This window comes from Brassica napus, chromosome C3, assembly GCF_020379485.1.
Source record: "Brassica napus cultivar Da-Ae chromosome C3, Da-Ae, whole genome shotgun sequence".
Classification (NCBI taxonomy): Eukaryota; Viridiplantae; Streptophyta; class Magnoliopsida; order Brassicales; family Brassicaceae; genus Brassica; species Brassica napus.
The window spans coordinates 67,286,381-67,306,107 of record NC_063446.1 but is presented as its reverse complement, the minus strand read 5'-3'; the positions used below and the strand labels follow the sequence as shown (position 1 = coordinate 67,306,107).

Sequence of the window (19,727 nt, the reverse complement as noted above, 5' to 3'; positions counted from 1 at the left end):
TTCTGAGCTCATTACCTCGCTCGAAATTACCGAGGAGCCATTGGTTGATGTCACGTCGGTCTCGGCTGAGCACGCCGAGGTCCCGGAGGGAGGTGGTCTTGGTGAACGTCCAGAGAACGAGAACCTGGAGGAGGTCTTCGGAAAGGACAACCTTGAGACAGGCAACACTCCGGTTCGAGAGGAAGAGACCGAGAACGTGGGCATCGAGGATCCTGTCCTCGTCTCGGATTCTTCTTCTGAAGGACGAGAAGACGAAGAGGAGGAAGACGAAGTCGAGGAAACGTCGCCGTCGCAGCCTGTCGAGGAAGAGACGACCAACAAAGTCGGGAATAGAGATGTTCCTCCGCCTCCTGTTGTGGCCTCTCTTGTCCCTATTCCTACTCAGGTGGAAGACCCGACTGCTGCCGCTACTGAAGACCCAGTCGGTCCTTCTGCTCTTGGGACGCCTGAGGAGGTCGGTCAAGATTCTGCGCCTTGACGCTTTGCCTGTGTCTTCTTTGTACTTTTTGTGTTTGTGGTCTTGATAGACCCTATTGTTGTATCACTAGACGTACTTTCATTTTATCGGTAAGTCGTTGTTTTCAAGCGGACTTTAGATTTGCGGGTTGTTGTGTTCTTTATCTGTACTTGCAACTTGTCTAAGTAAATTTCAGTTATCTTTAGAGTCTCGCTATATATTCGCCTAGAGACAATAAATTCTTGACCTTCCCACCTAGCGCCGAGTTTACCGGCGTTCAGCTCCTTAGTGTTCTCGAACACTTTGCGCATGACAAGGTCACCGAGTTCAAGGGGTCTGGCTCGGACCTTTTGTTTGCAGTAACTTTCTATCTGATGTTGATAATTTTGGATTCGTAGCAGAGCTTGGTCCCGTTGTTCTTCAATTTCGTTGAGGGCATCAAGCGGCATCTCCTTGTTGGGTTCGACGTACTGGGGCATTTTCGAGCGTCGGAGGCTTGAAACGTTAACTTCTGCGGGAGCCATAGCCTCGACACCGTATGCAAGAGAGAAAGGTGTCGATTTGGTCGACCCTCTTGGTGTTGTACGGTGGCTCCATAGAACTCCGTCGAGTTCGTCGGCCCAATGACCATTTTTCAGGTCTAAACATTTCTTAATACCGTCGATGATGAGCTTGTTGGAGGATTCCGCTTGGCCGTTTCCCTGCGGGTAACGAGGGGTGGAAGGGTTCAATCGAATGTTCCATTTGCTGCAAAACTCCTTGAAGTTGCCTGACATGAACTGTGATCCATTATCAGTAAAGATTTCATACGGTAGACCGTGGCGGAATATAATGTTTTTCCAGACGAAACCACGGACTTCTTTGTCGGTGACTTGAGCGTAGGCTTCAACTTCGATCCATTTGGTGAAGTAATCAGTGAGGACGAGAATGAAACGCCGCTGGCGGGAGCAGGGAAGAGGTCCTATGATATCCATTGCCCATCGCATGAACGGGTACGGCGCGACCGTCGTTCGTAACATTTCAGTTGGACAATGGATGCTTGGTGCGTGCCGTTGGCATTTGTTGCAGCTTCTGGCGTAGGACTCGCAATTTGCATTCATCGTCGACCAGAAGAATCCTAGGCTTCTCACTTTGATTGCTAATGCTCGTCCGCCCGAATGGTTTCCTCCAGCGCCTTCGTGTGTTTCGGCCATAACCCTGACCGTTTCATCACCATGGATACATTTGAGGAGTACTTTACTCGCAGTCCATCGATGGAGTTCGTCGCCTAGGATGACATAATGGGCACTGCGTGTTTTTAGTCGGCGGGCTGCCCATTTCTCGGTTGGAAGTTCCCCCTTTGAGAGATAGTCGATGAACTCAGTTCGCCAGTCAGGGCCGAATCCATCAGTAACGAGCGTGTCGGTTTTGGTGACTAGGGCAATGACGATGGTTTGGTCCGTCGAGATATCGATGCTCGGTGTCTCAATGCGGTGTATTGGAATGGTTCGTTTAACTTGGTCCCGAAGCTTGCTTCCAAGGGCTGCAAGGGCGTCGGCGCAGACGTTTTCTCCTCTGGGAACTTTGACGAGTTCGAAGAATTCGAACTCTGCGGCTAAGCCCTGTACTATCTTGAGGTAGGCGTCCATCCGATCATTGTGGACATCGCAATCGCCGCAAAACTGACTGGCGACTAACTGCGAGTCGCAGTAGGCGCTTAGGCGTTTGGCCTTGAAAGCTTTTGCTAAGCAGAGTCCAGCGATCAAAGATTCGTATTCTGCTTTGTTGTTCGAGGCTGGAAAGCCGAAGCTAAAAGACTGTCTGATCAGTTCGCCGGTCGGGGACTGTAGTTGAACTCCGGCACCTGCGCCCTTGTTAGTCGAAGATCCGTCGACATGCAGTGTCCAGTTTGGGCTTGGGAGTGTGATATCTTGCTCCAACTCTGGGGCCAATTCGATTAAGAAGTCTGCAAGAACCTGAGATTTATCTGCGGTTCTATTCTTGTAAGTGTTATCAAGCTCACCGAGTTCGATAGCCCACTTCGTTAGTCTTCTGGACCTATTTGTATTTTGAAGTATCGTTCGGAGGGGCTGGTCGGTTAATACTTCTACCGAATGTGACTGAAAGTACGGGCGAAGCTTTCTCGCCGCTTCGACGACCGCCAGCGCCATCTTCTCCAGAGTTGGGTATCGCATTTCTGGTCCGGTCATGCGCCTGCTTGTATAGAAGATTGGCTTTTGTTCACCACGGTCCTCTTTTACAGAACGCTGCTAACTGCTGCTTGTGACACTGCGACGTAAAGAGATAGAAAATCGCCGACATCTGGCTTGGTGAGAACGGGTGGTGTTGTCAGATAACGCTTGAGTTGAGTAAATGCCTCCTCGCATTTCTCATCCCAGATAAACCTCTTGTTACCTCGCAGGAGATCATAGAATGGCAAGCATTTGTCGGTGGATCTGGAGATGAACCGGTTGAGTGCAGCTATCCTACCCGTAAGCCGTTGTACTTCTCTACTATTTTTTGGGCTTGGGAGGTTCAGGACCCCGGAGATCTACTTCGGGTTGGCTTCGATTCCCCGCTGCGTGACTATGTATCCAAGGAACTCGCATGAGGAAACCCCGAACGTGCACTTTGTTGGGTTCAGTTTCATGCCGTATTTGTTGAGAGTTTCGAAGCAATCTTGCAAGTGACGGAGGTGATCAGCGGCGTGTAGCTACTTGACAAGCATATCATTGATGTATACTTCCATGGTGACGCCCAGCTTGTCTGCGAACATTTTGTTCACAAGCCGTTGGTAGGTTGCTCCTGCGTTTTTCAAACTGAATGACATGACCTTATAGCAGTAGGTTCCTCTATCCGTGATAAAGGCAATTTTTTCACGATCGTCGGGGTGCATCATGATTTGGTTGTACCCAGAGAAAGCATCCATGAAGGTGAGCATCTCGTTTCCAGCCGTGGACTCGACTAAACGGTCGATGTTGGGAAGAGGATAGCTGTCCTTTGGGCAGGCTTTATTTAAGTCTATGAAGTCGACGCAGACGCGCCACTTCCCGTTCTTCTTCTTAACGACTACAGGATTTGCTAACCACTCAGGGGAGCGCACCTCAGCAATTGAGCCAGCGCCAAGCAACCGGTCGACCTCTTCGTTTACAGCCTTTGACCTATCGGGACCGAGCTTGCGTCGCTTCTGCCAGATAGGCTTGAATGTCGGATCGACGTTTAGTTCGTGAGTTGTTATGGCCGGATCAATTCCTTTCATGTCTGACATGGACCACGCGAATGTGGACACATTCGCCTTGAGAAAGTTGAGAACTGACCGCTGCATATCTTCAGACAGATACGCAATAATCCTTGCGGTCCGGCTTTGATCGGTATCGTCAATAGGTAACTCGAGAACTTCGCCTTCCTGGGAGCAGGCTTTATAGGTTGGAGGAGAAACGGAGTTAACCGATAAAGACGATCGTTGGAGTTTAACTGTGGCGACTACGAGTTACCTAGCGGCTTTTTGATCCCCTCGCAGTGTTTTGATTTTTCCGTCCATACCGGGGAACTTGACACACTGGTGATAAGTAGATGGAATGGCCTGCATTGAGTGTATCCAGGGGGTTCCAAGTATAGCGTGGTAAGGGGCCTTCGTGCTTACAACGGCAAATTTGACAGTTTGAGTGACTCCACATGCACGTACCGGAAGGCGGATTGTTCCCAGTATTGTTTCGGAGATCCGTTGAAGCCGGTTAATGTTCTGGAGGATGGTTTTATGTCGTCGAGATCAACTCCCATCTTCTGCAGAGTTCCTCGGAAGATGAGGTCGACGGAGCTTCCTGTATCAATGAGGACCTTGGTGACATCGTACTCCCCAATTCCAAGGACGACAAGAAGAGGGTCGTTGTGGGTTACGTGAACTCCCTCAGCGTCATCCGGCGAAAAAGTTAAGGGTGATTTGGCGGCCTAGTCGGCCACCTCTGCGAAGTCGCGACCTGTCGACGGTAATCCTTGACAGAGTGAACAGAGTTGCCGCAAGGAGGAGAACCGCCCATGATGACATTTACTTGCTGTCGCGTTTTTACTTGCTTGGAGTCTAAGAAGGCGCGTAAATCGGTTGATACGCTGCTGTCGTTTTTTATGATGGAGTGTCGTTGCTTGACGTCTTAGTTTTCTCCAAACGCCTTCGGAGGTCAGGGGGTTTCGAACGATTGAGACGGATTCGAAGATCGCATGCTCCTGCGTTGAGTTTATCTCGAAGGTCACCGTTCGAGCGTTCTTTGGGATCGGGGTCACCTGGTGAGATACGCCGGGACTTCCATGCATTCAACGTTGTTCGGAGATCATTGTGCGTGGAGCTGTTGCTATTTTCGGATTCGAACTTTCGTTTCAGAACATCTCTCAAATCTTTGAGTACAGGTGTGTCATCGTTCTCATCGTCCGACGACAAGGTTTGCTGAGAGAGTATGACCTCAATGCGTCTGCGGTTAGCTGGTTGCTCTTCGTCGGCTGAGGAGTCTCCCTCGCCGTTATTCTTCGGAGCATCCTCCTCGTCATCTCGTTGTTGAGTTTCGCTATGTCGACCTTTGCCTGTAGCTTTGCGCTGGGCTCTCCTTTCTTTATTCTTGCTCCAGCTCTTGCCGTTCTTCGGCTTAGCCTTTAAGGGTTCGAACTTGAAGTCGCCACTTTCTAGGGATGAGAGGTAGTGCGCATAGAGTGATTTGCACTCTGTCGTATCGTGCCCTTTGACGTCGTGATATTTGCAGTGTTTGGTGAGATCGACGGTTCTGGAAGGTCCTGTCGCTGAACCTGCTGCTGTTGTAGTCTGGGTCGAGCAAACGGCGTCGACTGGTTTGTCGGACGAATCGAGCTCCCTTACCCACTTATTCCATCCTTCTCTGCGGACTACGAGAGTTGAAACCGGCACGTTGTTCTCATTGACGACATACATGTATCCGTCTTTGCGGCCGTTTTTGTCGATTGGAGCATGCTGGCGCGGTTCTTGACGCGTGTTGGTGTTTTTAGCCGCTGGAGCTTTGGGTGCGTTCATCTTGCTGAGAATGGCGTTAGTATCTTCTTCCATTCGGATGAAATTATCAGAGCGCGCGATAGCATCCTGGAGTGACGTAGTTGGGTTTTGGTATAAATCCTCTCGGAATTTAGAACGAACCCACAATGTGTTCCGCAGGGCGTCGATGGCAATACCGTCTGGAATTTCAATCCTCGAGACTACGGCCTTGAACTTCTCCATGTAGTCGCGGAGGCTCTGGTCTTTGGTTTGGTTAAGGTTCCACAAGCTAGAGGCGGTAACGCTGCGCTTGGTGAACATAATGTAAGTCTTGAGGAAAGCTGCTGACAAGTCGCGGAAGCTTCCGATGGAGTTTTCCTCTAACTGGGAGAACCAGGTTAGGGCTTGCTCGTGGAGAGTTTCGACGAACAGTTGGCAGTAGCCTGCGTCCCTTTCTTCGTCGGGGAGTCGAGGCCGCGCCATCGCGATGTTGAAAGCTATCATGTGTTCCACCTGGTCTCTGCCGGGTTTGTACTCGGGTAGGCGCAGCTTCTCTATCTTTCCGAGTTGCACACTAGTCAGAGCGCTAGTGAAAGGGGTGCGTGATGTTGCGGCGAGTATGGTCTCGATTTGCGGGGCCGCACTGGTTACCTGATGGATCTTCTCGTTCATTTATCGAAAGCTAAGTTTGAGCTCGACGAGCTCGCGTATGGTTGCGAGATCAGAGCCTTCCGGGGGATGGTCGGCGAGAAGGGTTTCATTAGGCTCTGAGTCGTCTGAGACGTGGTCGCCTCCGGTTGCCGTTGGGTTGGTGTTAAAGAGGTGACGGCGTATCTGCTGGGGACGGCTCGTTTGGCCATCGGGAGCTGTGAGTGTCGCGACCAAAGCAGCTAATTGGTCGTTGGTCGTCTTTTGGACTTCGTCTTGACGAGCGAGTCGAGCCATGATAGAGCTCATGAAATCTGCGGCGATGAGTGGCGCGGCTTCGGGCGTAGGGGTTGGTTCTCCGCCCGGAGCACCGAAGGTGGCGTCGTCTTGAACCATGTAGTTCTAGAACGTTACTTTAGTCAGCCCCACGGTGGGCGCCAATTGTTTGAACGAGATTCTGTCGACTAGAGTGAAAGAAGTCAGAAATGGGATGACTAAAGACGTTTTATTAGATTCGAACTGAAGGGTTAAAAGAGAGACATGAAAGTGAGAGAGCAACAAGAACAAAGAGATCGCCTAAAACCCTAGATCTAGCCGCTTAGTATGTCCAATGGTCCAAAAGTCCCTTTCTTGTTGCTTCTTCTCCCCCTTTTATAGGTCTTCTGTCCTTGATGCCCTAATTTCGTACCTCTTTGGGCCTTGATGCGAGAGGCGGAGTATGCAGGCCTGGACAAAGTTCCCTCCAAGCCGGGTACTTTTGGTCGGCTTACTCAACCGGCTAAAAATACTCTAAAGTCGAGCCGACACGTTTGGCCGCCGAACCGACCAAACTAATCCAACTTGCTGGATTAGGGCATGTTATTCGATGGGCCTTGTGGAGGGATGTAATCCATCTCCTACACAAAGGCATTCAGTTTTCTACAGGGTTAGACATGTTGAGGATGAGTACACTGCAGCTGTTAATAACAGTGAAAAGCAACTCAAGATTCTAATGTCAATAAGTAGATAGACGTACATGTGGAGTAGAATCAACGACATAGGCATTGAACTCCAATTGCGTGACAGATTCAATTTTCTTATCAACCTAAATAATTGGAAGAATTCTAGGATGAGTCTGTCTCAGAAGTCAGAACAATACATCTTGCCTGCAGCAGTGTTTAAGAAGTATTAGAAAAGCAATGAAAAGGCAGTGAAAACATAGTCCGAAGTCGGTTCATCTTACACTTTAAGAAAGCTGTTGCTGGCAAGAGTTTTCTGGTGAAAGTAGAAGTGTGTTCCAGAGGTTGCGTTGAGGAATAGACGACCTGAAATCAGACATGAGTGCAGTTAAATTCTATATAATAGTCTCTTGATGATGCGTTTGTTAATGTTGTTAATATAGAAGTGTATACTTAATAACTTTCTTTCTAATCCTTGCCTTCTCAAAACATCAATATCTCCTGCTAGCTTAATCTCTTATGTAAATCCGTCTATCATATCGCCACAACACGTACATGAAAAAATATAGAGATAACTCACTTAAGTTCAGAAGAATGACAGGCGGACTACCAAGGCGAAGAGAGTCAATGAATGTCTGGAACATCAAAGGCAGACATTTTCGAGGAGATATAAAAAGCAACGCGTAATAGATAAATCGATCAGCTTTTCAGATTTAGGGTTCCTCTGTTTACTGAGAAACTATATATAAGGAGGATTTTCATAGGTGTTACAGTTAGGAACCATTAGTGATGAACTGAGTAAATAAGGGGAGATGTAGAGGTAGGGAAAACTATCTTAGATTTAAAAACTAGAGCTCCCCACCGGAAATCCCCTGTTTCCTTTTTAACTTATTCCCTCAGTTGAGTGGACTTTCTCCTCCGGCACTCACTGCCACGGTTTTCTCGTGATTTCATTAATCAAAACTTTCCATTGCGAGTCATTTTTCACATTTGTACTTCCTTTACTCTGCTTCTTCCCCAAAACAGAGTACGTCATTATTCTGTTTCCTTATTTGGTTCATTCCCATCTTCAAAACTTTCTTTTTCCGATGGATTCTCAAAAAAGCTGTAGCTGAATTTAGCAATATCAAAGGGAAATTTGCTACAATCACGTTAGACCTCTTGCCCCAGAAGTTTTTGCTCCACCGCTCCTCCATTCAGCAAAGCTTCACCTCACTCTGATAATGGCTGACATGTTACACAAAGCAATTAAATCGATGTCTTTGGAGGAAGAGGAACCGCTCACGCTTCCTGACAGTCCCAGATTCCGGGTCTACGACAAGAATGAAACCAGCCTACTGGGGCGTCTGTTGAATCCTGACTGTCAATCTATGGCATGTATGATTGAGTACATGCCAACAGCTTGGAGAGTGTACGGCAGGGTTCGCAGGATCGCTCTTTCTCGTGACCGCTTTCAGTTTGTCTTTCAACGGGAAGAAGATCTACAAACTGTGCTAGATGATAGACCTTGGTCTTACAATCATTGGGCCATGGTCATTGATCGCTGGACTGCTAACCCCCCGGAGAACTTTCTCCAATCCATGGAGTTATGGATTCGAATCCGACATATTCCAGTGAATCTTTTCACAACAGATACGATGTATGCACTAGCCAAGGAGATTGGCAAGGTGGAGGAGATTGCATACCATCCGAAGGTATCTCACACTAAAGAGTACATCTGTGCCAAAGTCCTCTTTAATGTTGACAATCCATTGAAGGCCTTTCGCAAGCTGAATGTCTCTAAGGAGGAGACAGTAACCATTGAGTATGAATATGAGAAGATTCATAAACGTTGCTTCCATTGTCTTCGCCTCACACATGAAAAGATTCGTTGTCCTTTGCTAAAGAAGGGTGCTTACAACAACAAGATGGTTACGCAAGCTCCTCGTGCATTGAGTGTTGTTCCAGTGACAACAGAAACGCTTGTTGGGCCTCCGGTCTCCCTTTATTATTCCCTGAAATTTCCAAAGAAGATAGGAAAATGGCGCTGCTTTATATTTCACATTCGGATGAGACAGAAAGAAGGGTTAGAATTCAACGTGTTCAATAAGGTATTGAAGAGAACAAGGCTGAGTCTTCGATTCGTTTGACTAAGATCACTAATTAACTTGACAAAAGAAAGGGCCATGTATTCTCATACAAAGATCATCCAGAGGATAGTTTCCATAGCTCTGATAATCTGAGACGAGCTAAGGCAAGGCTGACCATTGAGGATAAAGAAGAAGATGATACAGAGTCCTCTGCGTCTCACTTTTCAGCTTGCTCTGAACCTGTTCTTCCAACGGGTTTTCGGCTTGGCCCTTCTTCGGAAGGGCGAATCTCCGGGACCCAGGGGAGGAGAAAGGCAGCGAGAGGGCGTCCTTCTTCATGGAAAAGGAAAACGCTCACACAAACAACTGGTCCACTAACCTCTACTCTTTCGGTGGTTCCATCCAAAGTGGGCAGTGCCAAAAGGAAACCATCTCCTCTGGCTCCTTCAGACAACAAATCTTTCAAAGCATCAGACTCTATGGTGGCTTCCGTATTGAAGCCGCTGCCGCCCCAATGAGTGTTATGTGCTGGAACTGTCAAGGTGCTGGTAGTACTGAGACAGTTGATCATCTCCGGGAGTTGAGACGCAAGTTTTTTCCGGATTTTCTTTTTTTTAATGGAAACAAAACAACAGTCTGATTACGTGAAAGGGTTACAGAAAAGTTTGGGGTATGATCATCTAATTACAGTTGATCCGGTGGGTCTGAGTGGTGGTCTGGCATTAATGTGGAAAGATAGTTACAAGGTGGTGATCTTAGAATGCGATAAGATAGTTATTGATCTGAAAGTCTCTTATGGTTCGATGGTTTTTTTCCTTACGTGTGTTTATGGGGATCCAGTAGCAACAAGAAGAAGAGCAGTATGGGACCGTCTTGAGAATATTGGTTTGGCAAGAGATGAGGCTTGGATGTTGGCTGGAGATTTTAACGAGCTCATGTCTAATGGGGAAAAAAGTGGAGGGGCTACAAGGAACGAGTAAAGCTTTTGGGATCTTAGAAATATCACTACAAGAAATATGTACATTCTTAGCTCACGAAAAACGCTATAGTAGGGCTTTCATAGCGTTTTCTGTTATGTTATGTCATCGGCAGCCATCATAGGTACCCCCTCTACGATAGAATTTTTTTTTACGCTACGAAATGTGTAGATACGATAGCAATATTTAAATGATGTTATTAACTTACCTATAACACTATTTTTTTTGTTACAAATTGATTATCGATTTAAATTTTGTGCTATGATAGATTCTTATACAATAGCAATTATATATTGTTATTATATTTTTTTTATAGCACCGTTAAAATTATATTTATTATTATAAATTAAAACAAAAATTAATCCAAAATTAAAATTAAAATTAAAATTGAATTATATTTATTAATTAAAATCAATTTACAAATAAAATTAGTTTTACAAAACTAAACCAGAAATTTTAAAAAAAAAAGTAAACCAAAACACACTAAACCAAAATCTAAGTCTAATTAACCAGACCCTAATTAAATCTAAACCTAATCTCTCTGTGCCGCCTCCCTCCTCCTTTGCCTCTTTCTTCTCGATGTCTTCCTCCATTTTGTCTCATCTCCGGCACCATTGATGACGACCGGGACGAGTTCGATACCGGTGATGACAGGGGCAAGCTCGAGACCGAAGGGACGAGGCGACTCCTCTGCTCAGGACCACTCTGCTCGAGACCGTTGATGACAGGGGCAAGCTCGAGAAAGAGATGACCATTACACATGTCTTAAATCTCCATGGAAGCACGCCATGCCTCTTCCAACCTTAAAACAAACAAAATGAGTTCAAAACAGAGAGATGGAGGCAGAGAGAGAGATAGGGGTTTAAAAAAGAGGTCGAACCGTTGTGGTCGTGGTGGTGGTGGTGTCGGACGGCGATGGTGGTGACGACGAGTGACGGTTTCAAAAAGAGTGGTGGTGAAGCTTCAATCAATGGTGGTTGGAGAAGCAGAAGGGTTTCATAGACGAGAAGAATATTGCATAGGAGAGGAGAGGATCTAGAAGATTTTGTGACTTGAGCAAATAGAAGAGGAGAGGAGCAGATATAGAGAAAGGAGAGAGAAAACCATTAAAAATGTTTATGTCCCTTGGATTATATTTAATCAACAGTTCCAATTGAAACTTGGTTATCCACACCAACATTTCATCATCCAATGGAAAACAAGAGATAAAAAAATAAGAAGGAAGGGATTTGGTCCATTAGATTGAGACTGATCTAATGGACAGTATTTATGCAGTGAGATTTTTTTTTATTTGTGTTTATTTTCCTGTGTTATATACTGTTTTTAATGTTTGAAGTTAAATAATAAAAAATGTATAGGTTAATTTTCAAAACATTTAGATTTTAGTTTACAGATTAAGTTAGTGTTAGTGTTTAAGTTTCGTGTTTAGTGGGTTAGAGTTTAAGTTAATGGTTTAGGGTTTAGATTTGGACATCAATTTGTACATTGACCATCTATACTAAACATAATTTGTGGTAATTATGATTTATGACTATATGAAAACATTTATTTAATTAAACTTATAGTATTCAATTTAAAATAAATGATTTACCATATAAGTAGATTTGATTAAGGATTAAGTTCAAAATTTAGATTTTGTATTTAGAGTTTAGGGTTAGTTTGGGGTTAAGTTCAGGTTTTGAAGTACACCAAAATCCATATAACAAAACTCTAATTATCACTTTATCCTTTAATTTTGCACTCAAAAATAAATTAAAATACAAATATTTTTCAATCTAAAAGTACATATTTTTTTTGAAAAATACATATATTAAAATCCATTTTTATTGCATAAATTATCTTTCTTTTCTTTTTGTGACAGATTGCTTAAATGATCTAAAATACATAAAAAAATTATTACATTAACTAAAACAAGTCTTACATGACATCAAAGTTTTAACAACATATAGAACTAACATATACATCTTCGAAATATACAGCTTCGAACTGCCAATGCCTCCTCTTGTTGCATAAGCTCATGTCTCACTTCAAATACATACCCAAGTCAGACAGCTGAGCAAGTAGGATTACTTTGATTTCATATCCAACTCGAGACCAGCAAAGACCAAACTTTGCTTCATAACATTTTGGGCATCCTCTTCAGTAGGGAACCAAGGCAACATTAAGAAGCACTCTCGTCTCTGCTACATGACGAGGCATCCTCACACTATTAACCTGAAAAGAAAACACATACATATCTCATACACATGTATAACCAGTCATTCTAACTATACTCCAAACAAAATTGAAAAAATCAATCAGTAGCGGATTACCTTTCCATACTGACTGAAGAAGGCTTCCACGTCTTCCCTCTTAACATCATACGAGAATGGTGAAACGGCTACAGTTTTAGCATTAAGTTGTTCAATCAAATCTTATATCTTCAACAATTTTGTACCCCTACCAACCTTTTTCCATGTGTAATCAAACCCAAAATCAAAAGTGATCAATAAACTGAATAAGTTATATTAAGAAAGCTCGTAAATTTGAATACAAAAGACATGTCTCAGTGTAGCTAACACTTCACTATGGACAGGAACAAGAAAGAGTCAATCTTTCCTCTGCATACCATCACTAGCGACGCTAGTCTAGCGTTGATACCAAGAGCAGGCTCAGGAAGCTCAGACCATTATCAATCATCTTTTTGAGAAACAAACAAAGTCTTTAACTGAAAAAGGCCATAACTTTAGGAACACAAACCCTAAACCCATATCATCTAATCAATCATATGAATCAGTATCAAGAGAGAGAGAGAGAGAGAGAGAGAGAGATTACGACAGAGATGAGAAACTGATGGAGACGAGGTGAAAACGGAGATGCAGTGGAGATGGGGGACGACTGAGACCGTCGCGAATCGCCGTCACGTTCCACGAATCACCACCATCCTGCTTCTTCTTCTTCCTCTCTCGGTGGTGGTGGTAGTGGTGAAACTGAGATTGAAAGAGATAGAGAAGAGATAGAGATCAGAGAGGTAGAGATGGCGAGAGAGTTAAAGATTGAAGAGATTGAGATTGAGAGAGAAGTTCTCAATATCCATCCTCACCGTTGGATAAGATTTTATGGATGGCAGAGATTAAAAGTTAGTTATCCTCACCAAAATATATCAATCAATAAAAAATAAGACAGATGAAACTGTATTTTGATATAAATTTAGAGAGGGAAAAATAGTGTTAGAGAGAAAATGTAAGTTTAGGTTCCCACTTACTAAAACTCTATCGTAGCATTTATCTAATGCTATTATATAATACAGAACTTTCAAACTCATCTACGGCAGCAGTTCAGTAAAACGAGGTATAATAATATGCTATCAATGTAGACTTTTTTTGTAGTGTATGGCGTAAAATTGTAAACTCCAAGAAATACGTTACTCAGGGAACTGTCTTTCTTGGGGGAGGTTGGAGAGAGACAGGTTGGGTTCAGTGTAGACTGGATCGAAGCTTTGGCAATAGTGAATGGTTTACACTCTTCCCACGGGTTAAGATGGAGTATCTCGACATGTTTGGCTCTGATCATCGGCCAATAAGAATATGTTTTGCTCACGAAGCTTTTGGCTCTCACAGTAGTAGATTCTTCTTTGATAAGCGGATGATGAAGAGAAAAGAGTTTGAAGACATCGTAAAGCAGAATTGGGGTGTGATCTCAGGAGACACAAGCAATATAATGACAAGAATAATTCGTTGTAAGCGAGGCATCAAGCGATGGAAGAGGCAAGCGGACCTCAATTCACGGAATAGAATTATTCGTCTCAAGGTTGTCTTCGAGAGAGAGGTCTCAAAGACGAACCCCTCCTTTCAAGTGATGAAACGCCTCAAACAAGATCTTGCTTCAGCCTACCATGAGGAAGAAATCTACTGGAGACAGAAGTGTCGTGAGGAATGGCTTAGAGAAGGTGACCGTAACACTAATTTCTTTGAGGATTGTGTTAAGGGAAAGAGGATGCAAAACAGAATCTTAATGCTCCTAGACGAGTGGGGGCAGGAGAATTGGTTCCAAAGGCAACATTGCTGTGGAATTTTTTCGAGACTTGTTCAGAAGCTCGGATCCTTTTGATTTGGAGACATTGTTTACGGGTTTCAGTAGCAGAGTGACTGATGATATGAATGTGAAGCTTACTGCTCCGGTTTTAGCTGAGGAAATCCGAGCTGCAACATTCTCTGTAAAAGGTAGCAGTGTGCCGCGTGAGGATGGTCTAACTGGTGCTTTTTATCAAAAATATTGGCACATAATTGGTCATGGTTTGACTAGTGAGATACAAGATTTTTTCAGGACGTCAGTGATGCCAGAAGGGTGGAATCATACTTTGATAAGTTTACTTCCAAAGATTACCAAACCAACCAAAATTCAAGATATGAGGCCAATCAGTCTTTGCTCGGTTCAGTACAAAGTGATATCAAAAATCCTTTGTAACCGCTTGAAGAAAGTACTTCCTCAGAATATCTCAGAGACTCAAGGTGCATTTGTCTCAGGAACACTTATCTCTGACAATATTTTGATTGCCCATGAGATGGTACATGGCCTCAAAACCAATACCAAAGTCTCTGAAGAATGCATGGCGATCAAAACTGACATGTCAAAAGCCTATGATCGGGTTGAGTGGAATTTTCTCGAGGTGCTGTTGGAGAAAATTGGTTTCGACAGAAGATGGGTGTGTTGGATTATAGCATGTGTTACTTCAGTCACATTCTCGGTCTTGTTAAACGGGAACACTCATGGGTTCATCAAGCCTGAACGAGGCATTCGGCAAGGAGACCCTTTATCTCCATTTCTGTTTATACTCTGTGCAGAAGCTTTGGTTAATTCTCTAAACAATGATGAAGCTACTGGGCGCATCCAAGGGATTAAACTATCTACGGCTTGCCCTTCTGTTCACCATTTATTATTCGCAGATGACAGCTTGCTTCTGTGTAATGCAAACTCAAGGGAAGCAACTGAGATATTGGAATGCCTTAAAGGTTATGGTGAAGCTTCTCGCCAGGTTGTCAATCTTCAGAAGTCATCAATAATATTTGGAGCAAAGGTTCCGTAAAGTGTCAAAGCGGAAGTCAAGAACATCTTAGCATCGATCAAGAAGGAGGAGAAGGTTCTTATTTAGGGCTGCCGGAATGCTTTAGCGGTTCGAAAAGGAAGCTCTTGAGTTTTATCAGAGAGAAACTACATTGGAGATTAAATGGTTGGTTCTTAAAATCACTCTCTCACGGAGGCAAAGAAATCCTATTAAAATCAGTAGTGCTTGCTCTCTCGGTATTTGCAATGTCTTGCTTTAAATTGCCAAAAGATTTATACTCCAAGCTAACAAGTGCAATGATTGAGTTTTGGTGGAGTAATAGTACCAACAAGAAGAAGATATCATGGGTTGCTTTGCAGAAGTTATGCAAAGATAAGGAGTTGGGGGGATTGGGTTTTAAAGACATCGAGAAGTTTAACCAAGCGTTACTTGCGAAGCAAGCTTGGAGAGTGTGGAAAAATCCGGAATCACTCTTGGCTAGGATCTTACAGCACAGGTACTTCCCACGGTACTCTTTTCTCGAATGCGGTATCGGTACCAGGCCATCATATGCTTGGCGTAGTATTCAACATGGAAGAGAACTTTCAAGCAAGGATTGGTGCATAAGCTTGGGAATCGTACAAGCACAAAAGCTTGGACTGTGTGTTGGATCATCGACAAGATTCCTAGAGCTCCACGGTATAGACAAGACGCCATTGTCGATTTGACTATATCAGCTGAGGATCTGATTGACACTGTGTCAAAAAGATGGAACGTGACACGAGTCAGACAACTCTTTGAAGAAGAAGATGCTAGGACAATCCTCAATACTCGTTTCAATGTACAAGCAGACGATTCCTTGGTCTGAGGTTTCTCGAGAAATGGGTGTTATGACTCCAAGAGTGGTTATAAACTGCTTGAAACCATACAAGGTTTGCGATCCCCTGATAGTAAGCCCCTTCCTCCTCTAGAGAAAAAGTTGTGGAGTGATCTCTGGAAAACAAAGACCTCTCCGAAGCTTCGACACTTTCTATGGCGAGCTCTGTCTGGCGCTCTTGCAGTTAAAGAAAGACTTAGATCAAGGGGTCTTAATTTGGACACAACTTGTCCTCTCTGTGGAGTCCATCAGGAGACTATCTGCCATGTGATATTCACTTGTGATGTGGCAAAGGAAACATGGGCGCGTGCTCAGATTCCACATCCAGCGGCAGGGTTTTCTAATAACTAGGTTCTCTTGAATCTGTATCATCTGCTCTCAATCAGTAAAAATCATAGAATTGGACAAGCTGAGAGATTACGATTCCTTTGGATCCTCTGGCACTTATGGAAAGCAAGGAACAGCTTTTGTGAACAGGAAAGAATCTCATCTGATAACATCTTCTCCAAAGCTGCAGAGGAAGCCACCATTTGGTGTAATCTGATCCAAGAGGAACAGAAGGAAAAAGATTTAGTACATGGGGATCCAAACATGCTAGCTTGGCAAAACCGCCCATGGGTTTCGTAAAATGTAACATAGGAAGCTCACGGACAGCTAGTGAAGAACCCTAAGACCGGCTCACTCGACTGGATCTGGTTTGGATATGAACTCCGGATGGAGAACTGAATGGATTGAAGGCTCGCACGAAGGTTGCGGAAGGCCTCCGATATTCCCGACTTCAATTGGTGCTTGATATGACTCACAAGTCCACCAAAAGAAGAATCTCGAACCGTTGCTTGATATGACTAACAAGACCAACGGATTTGAGAGATGTTTGCTTGGATATGACTCACCAAGAAACAAGACAAGTTCTAAACAAAGAACAAAGAGTTTAACTCAAAAGCTTTAGACAAAATCGATTGGCTTTATTCAATAGAAGAGATTACATACTTATAGAGTTTTGTAGTCAAAGACAATAAATAGAAATGTAGGAAAACAAGACATAGAAAATATAAATTGAACTAGATCTGGTCAAGGCACGGAAAATGGAGAAGACTAGTCAAAGTGACCATTCGGCTCCTGTCCAGATATATCCGAGCTAGCTGAGTCCAAGGCGGAAAGGATCAGCACATGGACGGGACAATCAGCAAGGACCGCGGGGCGTTCTGATCGGACAAGTTACGTTCCAACATAGCACAAGTCTTCTAAGCTTAAGGATCTTTGCCTTAGAAAAATATCCAAAAGAGAAGTCCATGATCGGATCGAACAAGGAAGAGAGATCATCAGTACAGTCGCCGACACATGCGGTACGAGCCAAACGAGCCAAAAGAGACTAGCAATGGTCTGGATCGGAGTTGGCTCGTCCTAAGTGGATTATGGCTTGACCATCAGCCTTAGCCTGTCGAGTTGGCCGGGAAATACGAGCTTCAGTTCGGTCAGTTCGATGGTCTGGTAGTGGATCTGGTCGAATCTCTAATCCGGACGTTCGCGAGTTGATCCGGTACACGAACCGATCGGTCTGTCTGGTCTGATCGGAAGAGTGAACCTCAACTGGGACGTCCTGATCTTCATGCTGTTCTGATTCGTTGGACTGGTCCATGGACTGGGGCACATCATTCCCTCCTTCTTTAAAAGGATTTGTCCACAAATCTGGATCATCTTTTAAGTCAAGATGATAAGCATTGTCACTGATCTTTCTAAGGATCTGGAATGGACCATCGACCCGAGGCATAAGTTTAGACTTTCTTTCTTCCGAAAACCGTTCTTACCTTAAGTGAACCCAAACAAGATCACCCTCTTTAAAGATCACCTCCTTTCTTTTCTTGTTGGCATATCTTTTGTACCCTTCAGTTTTGGCTTCAATGTTGGCACGAACCTGCTCATGTAACTTATTGATGGTGTCCGCTTTCCTCTTGCCATCTGTGCTAACTATTTCACTCAAAGGCAAAGGTAAAAGATCAAGTGGAGATAAAGGATTAAAGGCATAAACGACTTCAAAAGGTGAGAACTTAGTAGCATAATGCATAGCATGATTGTAAGCAAACTCAACATGAGGCAAACATTCTTCCCAAAGCTTAAGGTTTTTCTTAACCAATGATCTAAGCAATGCAGACAAATTTCTATTCACTACTTCAGTTTGACCATCAGTTTGTGGGTGACAAGTCGTAGAAAACATCAATCTTGTTCCTAATTTAGACCACAAAGTTTTCCAGAAATAACTAAGGAACTTGGCATCACGATCAGAGACAATGGTCTTAGGCATTCCATGAAAGCTAACAATTTCCCTAAAGAACAATTCAGCAACTTGCACAGCATCATCAGTCTTATGACATGGAATGAAATGAGCCATTTTCGAAAATCTACCAACAACCACAAAGATGGAGTCTCAGCCAGATTTAGTCCTAGGCAAACCAAGAAGAAAATCCATAGAAATATCTACCCAAGGATGAGAAGGAATGGGTAGAGCCGAATACAAACCGTGATTGGACGCCTTGGTTTTGGATTTCTTGCAGATCACACATCGACCACAAATTCTCTAAACGTCCTTCATTAAGCTTGGCCAGTAGAAGTGATCATAGACCGTCTTGTATGTCTTCTTGACTCCAAAATGTCCCATAAGACCTCCTCCATGAGATTCCCTGAGAAACAACTTCCTCAAAGAACATTGGGGTACACAAAAACGGTTATCAAAGAACAAAAATCCAGAATTTTGAAAGTACTTTCTGTAAGCCACTTTGGAACATTTTTGAAATATTTCTTTGAAATCCGGATCAGTCTCATACAAGTCTTTGATAAATTCAAAACCAAGCAGTTTCATTTCAAGGGCTGAAAGAAGAGTATACCTTCGGGACAAGGCATCAACCACTATATTGTCCTTACCTTGCTTGTACTTGATGACATAAGGAAATGTCTCAATGAACTCAACCCAACGTGCATGTCTCTTGTTCAGCTTCTGTTGGCCCTTAAGATGTTTCAAGGACTGGTGGTCCGTGTGGATAACAAACTCCTTAGGCCAAAGATAGTGTTGCCAAGTTTGTAGAGCTCTCACCAAAGCATATAGCTCCTGGTCGTAGGTGGGGTAGTTGAGTGTGGCGCCTCCAAGTTTCTCACTGAAGTAAGCAATGGTTTCCTATCTTGCATCAAGACAGCACCAATTCCAACTCCGGAAGCATCACATTCAATCTCAAAGGTTTTAGAAAAATCAGGAAGTACAAGTAAAGGAGCATGAGTCAACTTCCCTTTTAGCATCTGAAAGGCTTCTTCTTGGGCTTGTTCCCATTTAAATCCGACATTCTTCTTGATCACTTCAGTCAGAGGAGCAGCAATGGAACTGAAGTCTGGAACAAATCGCCTATAGAAACCGGCAAGGCCATGAAAGCTCCTTACCTCGCCCACGGTCGTTGGACTCGGCCAGTCCCTATGGCTTTGATTTTCTCCTCGTCCACTCTAAGTCCATCAGCACCTACAACAAAACCTAAGAACACCACGTGATCTGTTCCAAAAGAGCATTTACCAAGATTGGCAAAGAGTTTTTCTTTTCTAAGAACTTCAAGAACATATTCTAGATGCATCTTATGATCTTCAATGTTTTTGCTATAGATAAGAATGTCATCAAAGTAGACAACAACAAAATGACCAATGAATGATCTTAAGACATGATTCATCAAACGCATAAAAGTGCTAGGTGCATTAGTAAGACCAAATGGCATGACAAGCCATTCATACAATC

At 43.8% G+C, this 19,727-nt stretch overlaps 3 protein-coding genes across 3 annotated transcripts; 1 reads left to right on the top strand and 2 right to left on the bottom strand.

Annotated features, from left to right (window-relative positions):
- Nucleotides 1-561: 561 nt before the first annotated feature.
- LOC125583287 (uncharacterized protein K02A2.6-like) lies at nt 562-2,646 on the bottom strand. The gene has a single exon (XM_048749927.1). It carries the CDS (start codon nt 2,644-2,646, stop codon nt 562-564), a length of 2,085 nt encoding a protein of 694 aa, XP_048605884.1.
- A 1,910-nt stretch (nt 2,647-4,556) lies between these two features.
- LOC125583286 lies at nt 4,557-6,098 on the bottom strand. The gene has a single exon (XM_048749926.1). The coding sequence runs from the start codon at nt 6,096-6,098 to the stop codon at nt 4,557-4,559; it is 1,542 nt and encodes a 513-aa protein (XP_048605883.1).
- A 9,300-nt stretch (nt 6,099-15,398) lies between these two features.
- On the top strand, nt 15,399-15,809 carry LOC106421747 (uncharacterized mitochondrial protein AtMg00310-like). The gene has a single exon (XM_013862580.1). The coding sequence runs from the start codon at nt 15,399-15,401 to the stop codon at nt 15,807-15,809; it is 411 nt and encodes a 136-aa protein (XP_013718034.1).
- The last annotated feature ends 3,918 nt before the right edge of the window (nt 15,810-19,727 follow it).

What these genes read in the sequence shown, in the direction of transcription:
- LOC125583286 (XM_048749926.1), bottom strand. Translation starts at nt 6,098, where the DNA reads ATGAACGAGAAGATCCATCAGGTAACCAGTGCGGCCCCGCAAATCGAG.
- LOC106421747 (XM_013862580.1), top strand. Translation starts at nt 15,399, where the DNA reads ATGATTGAGTTTTGGTGGAGTAATAGTACCAACAAGAAGAAGATATCA.
- LOC125583287 (XM_048749927.1), bottom strand. Translation starts at nt 2,646, where the DNA reads ATGACCGGACCAGAAATGCGATACCCAACTCTGGAGAAGATGGCGCTG.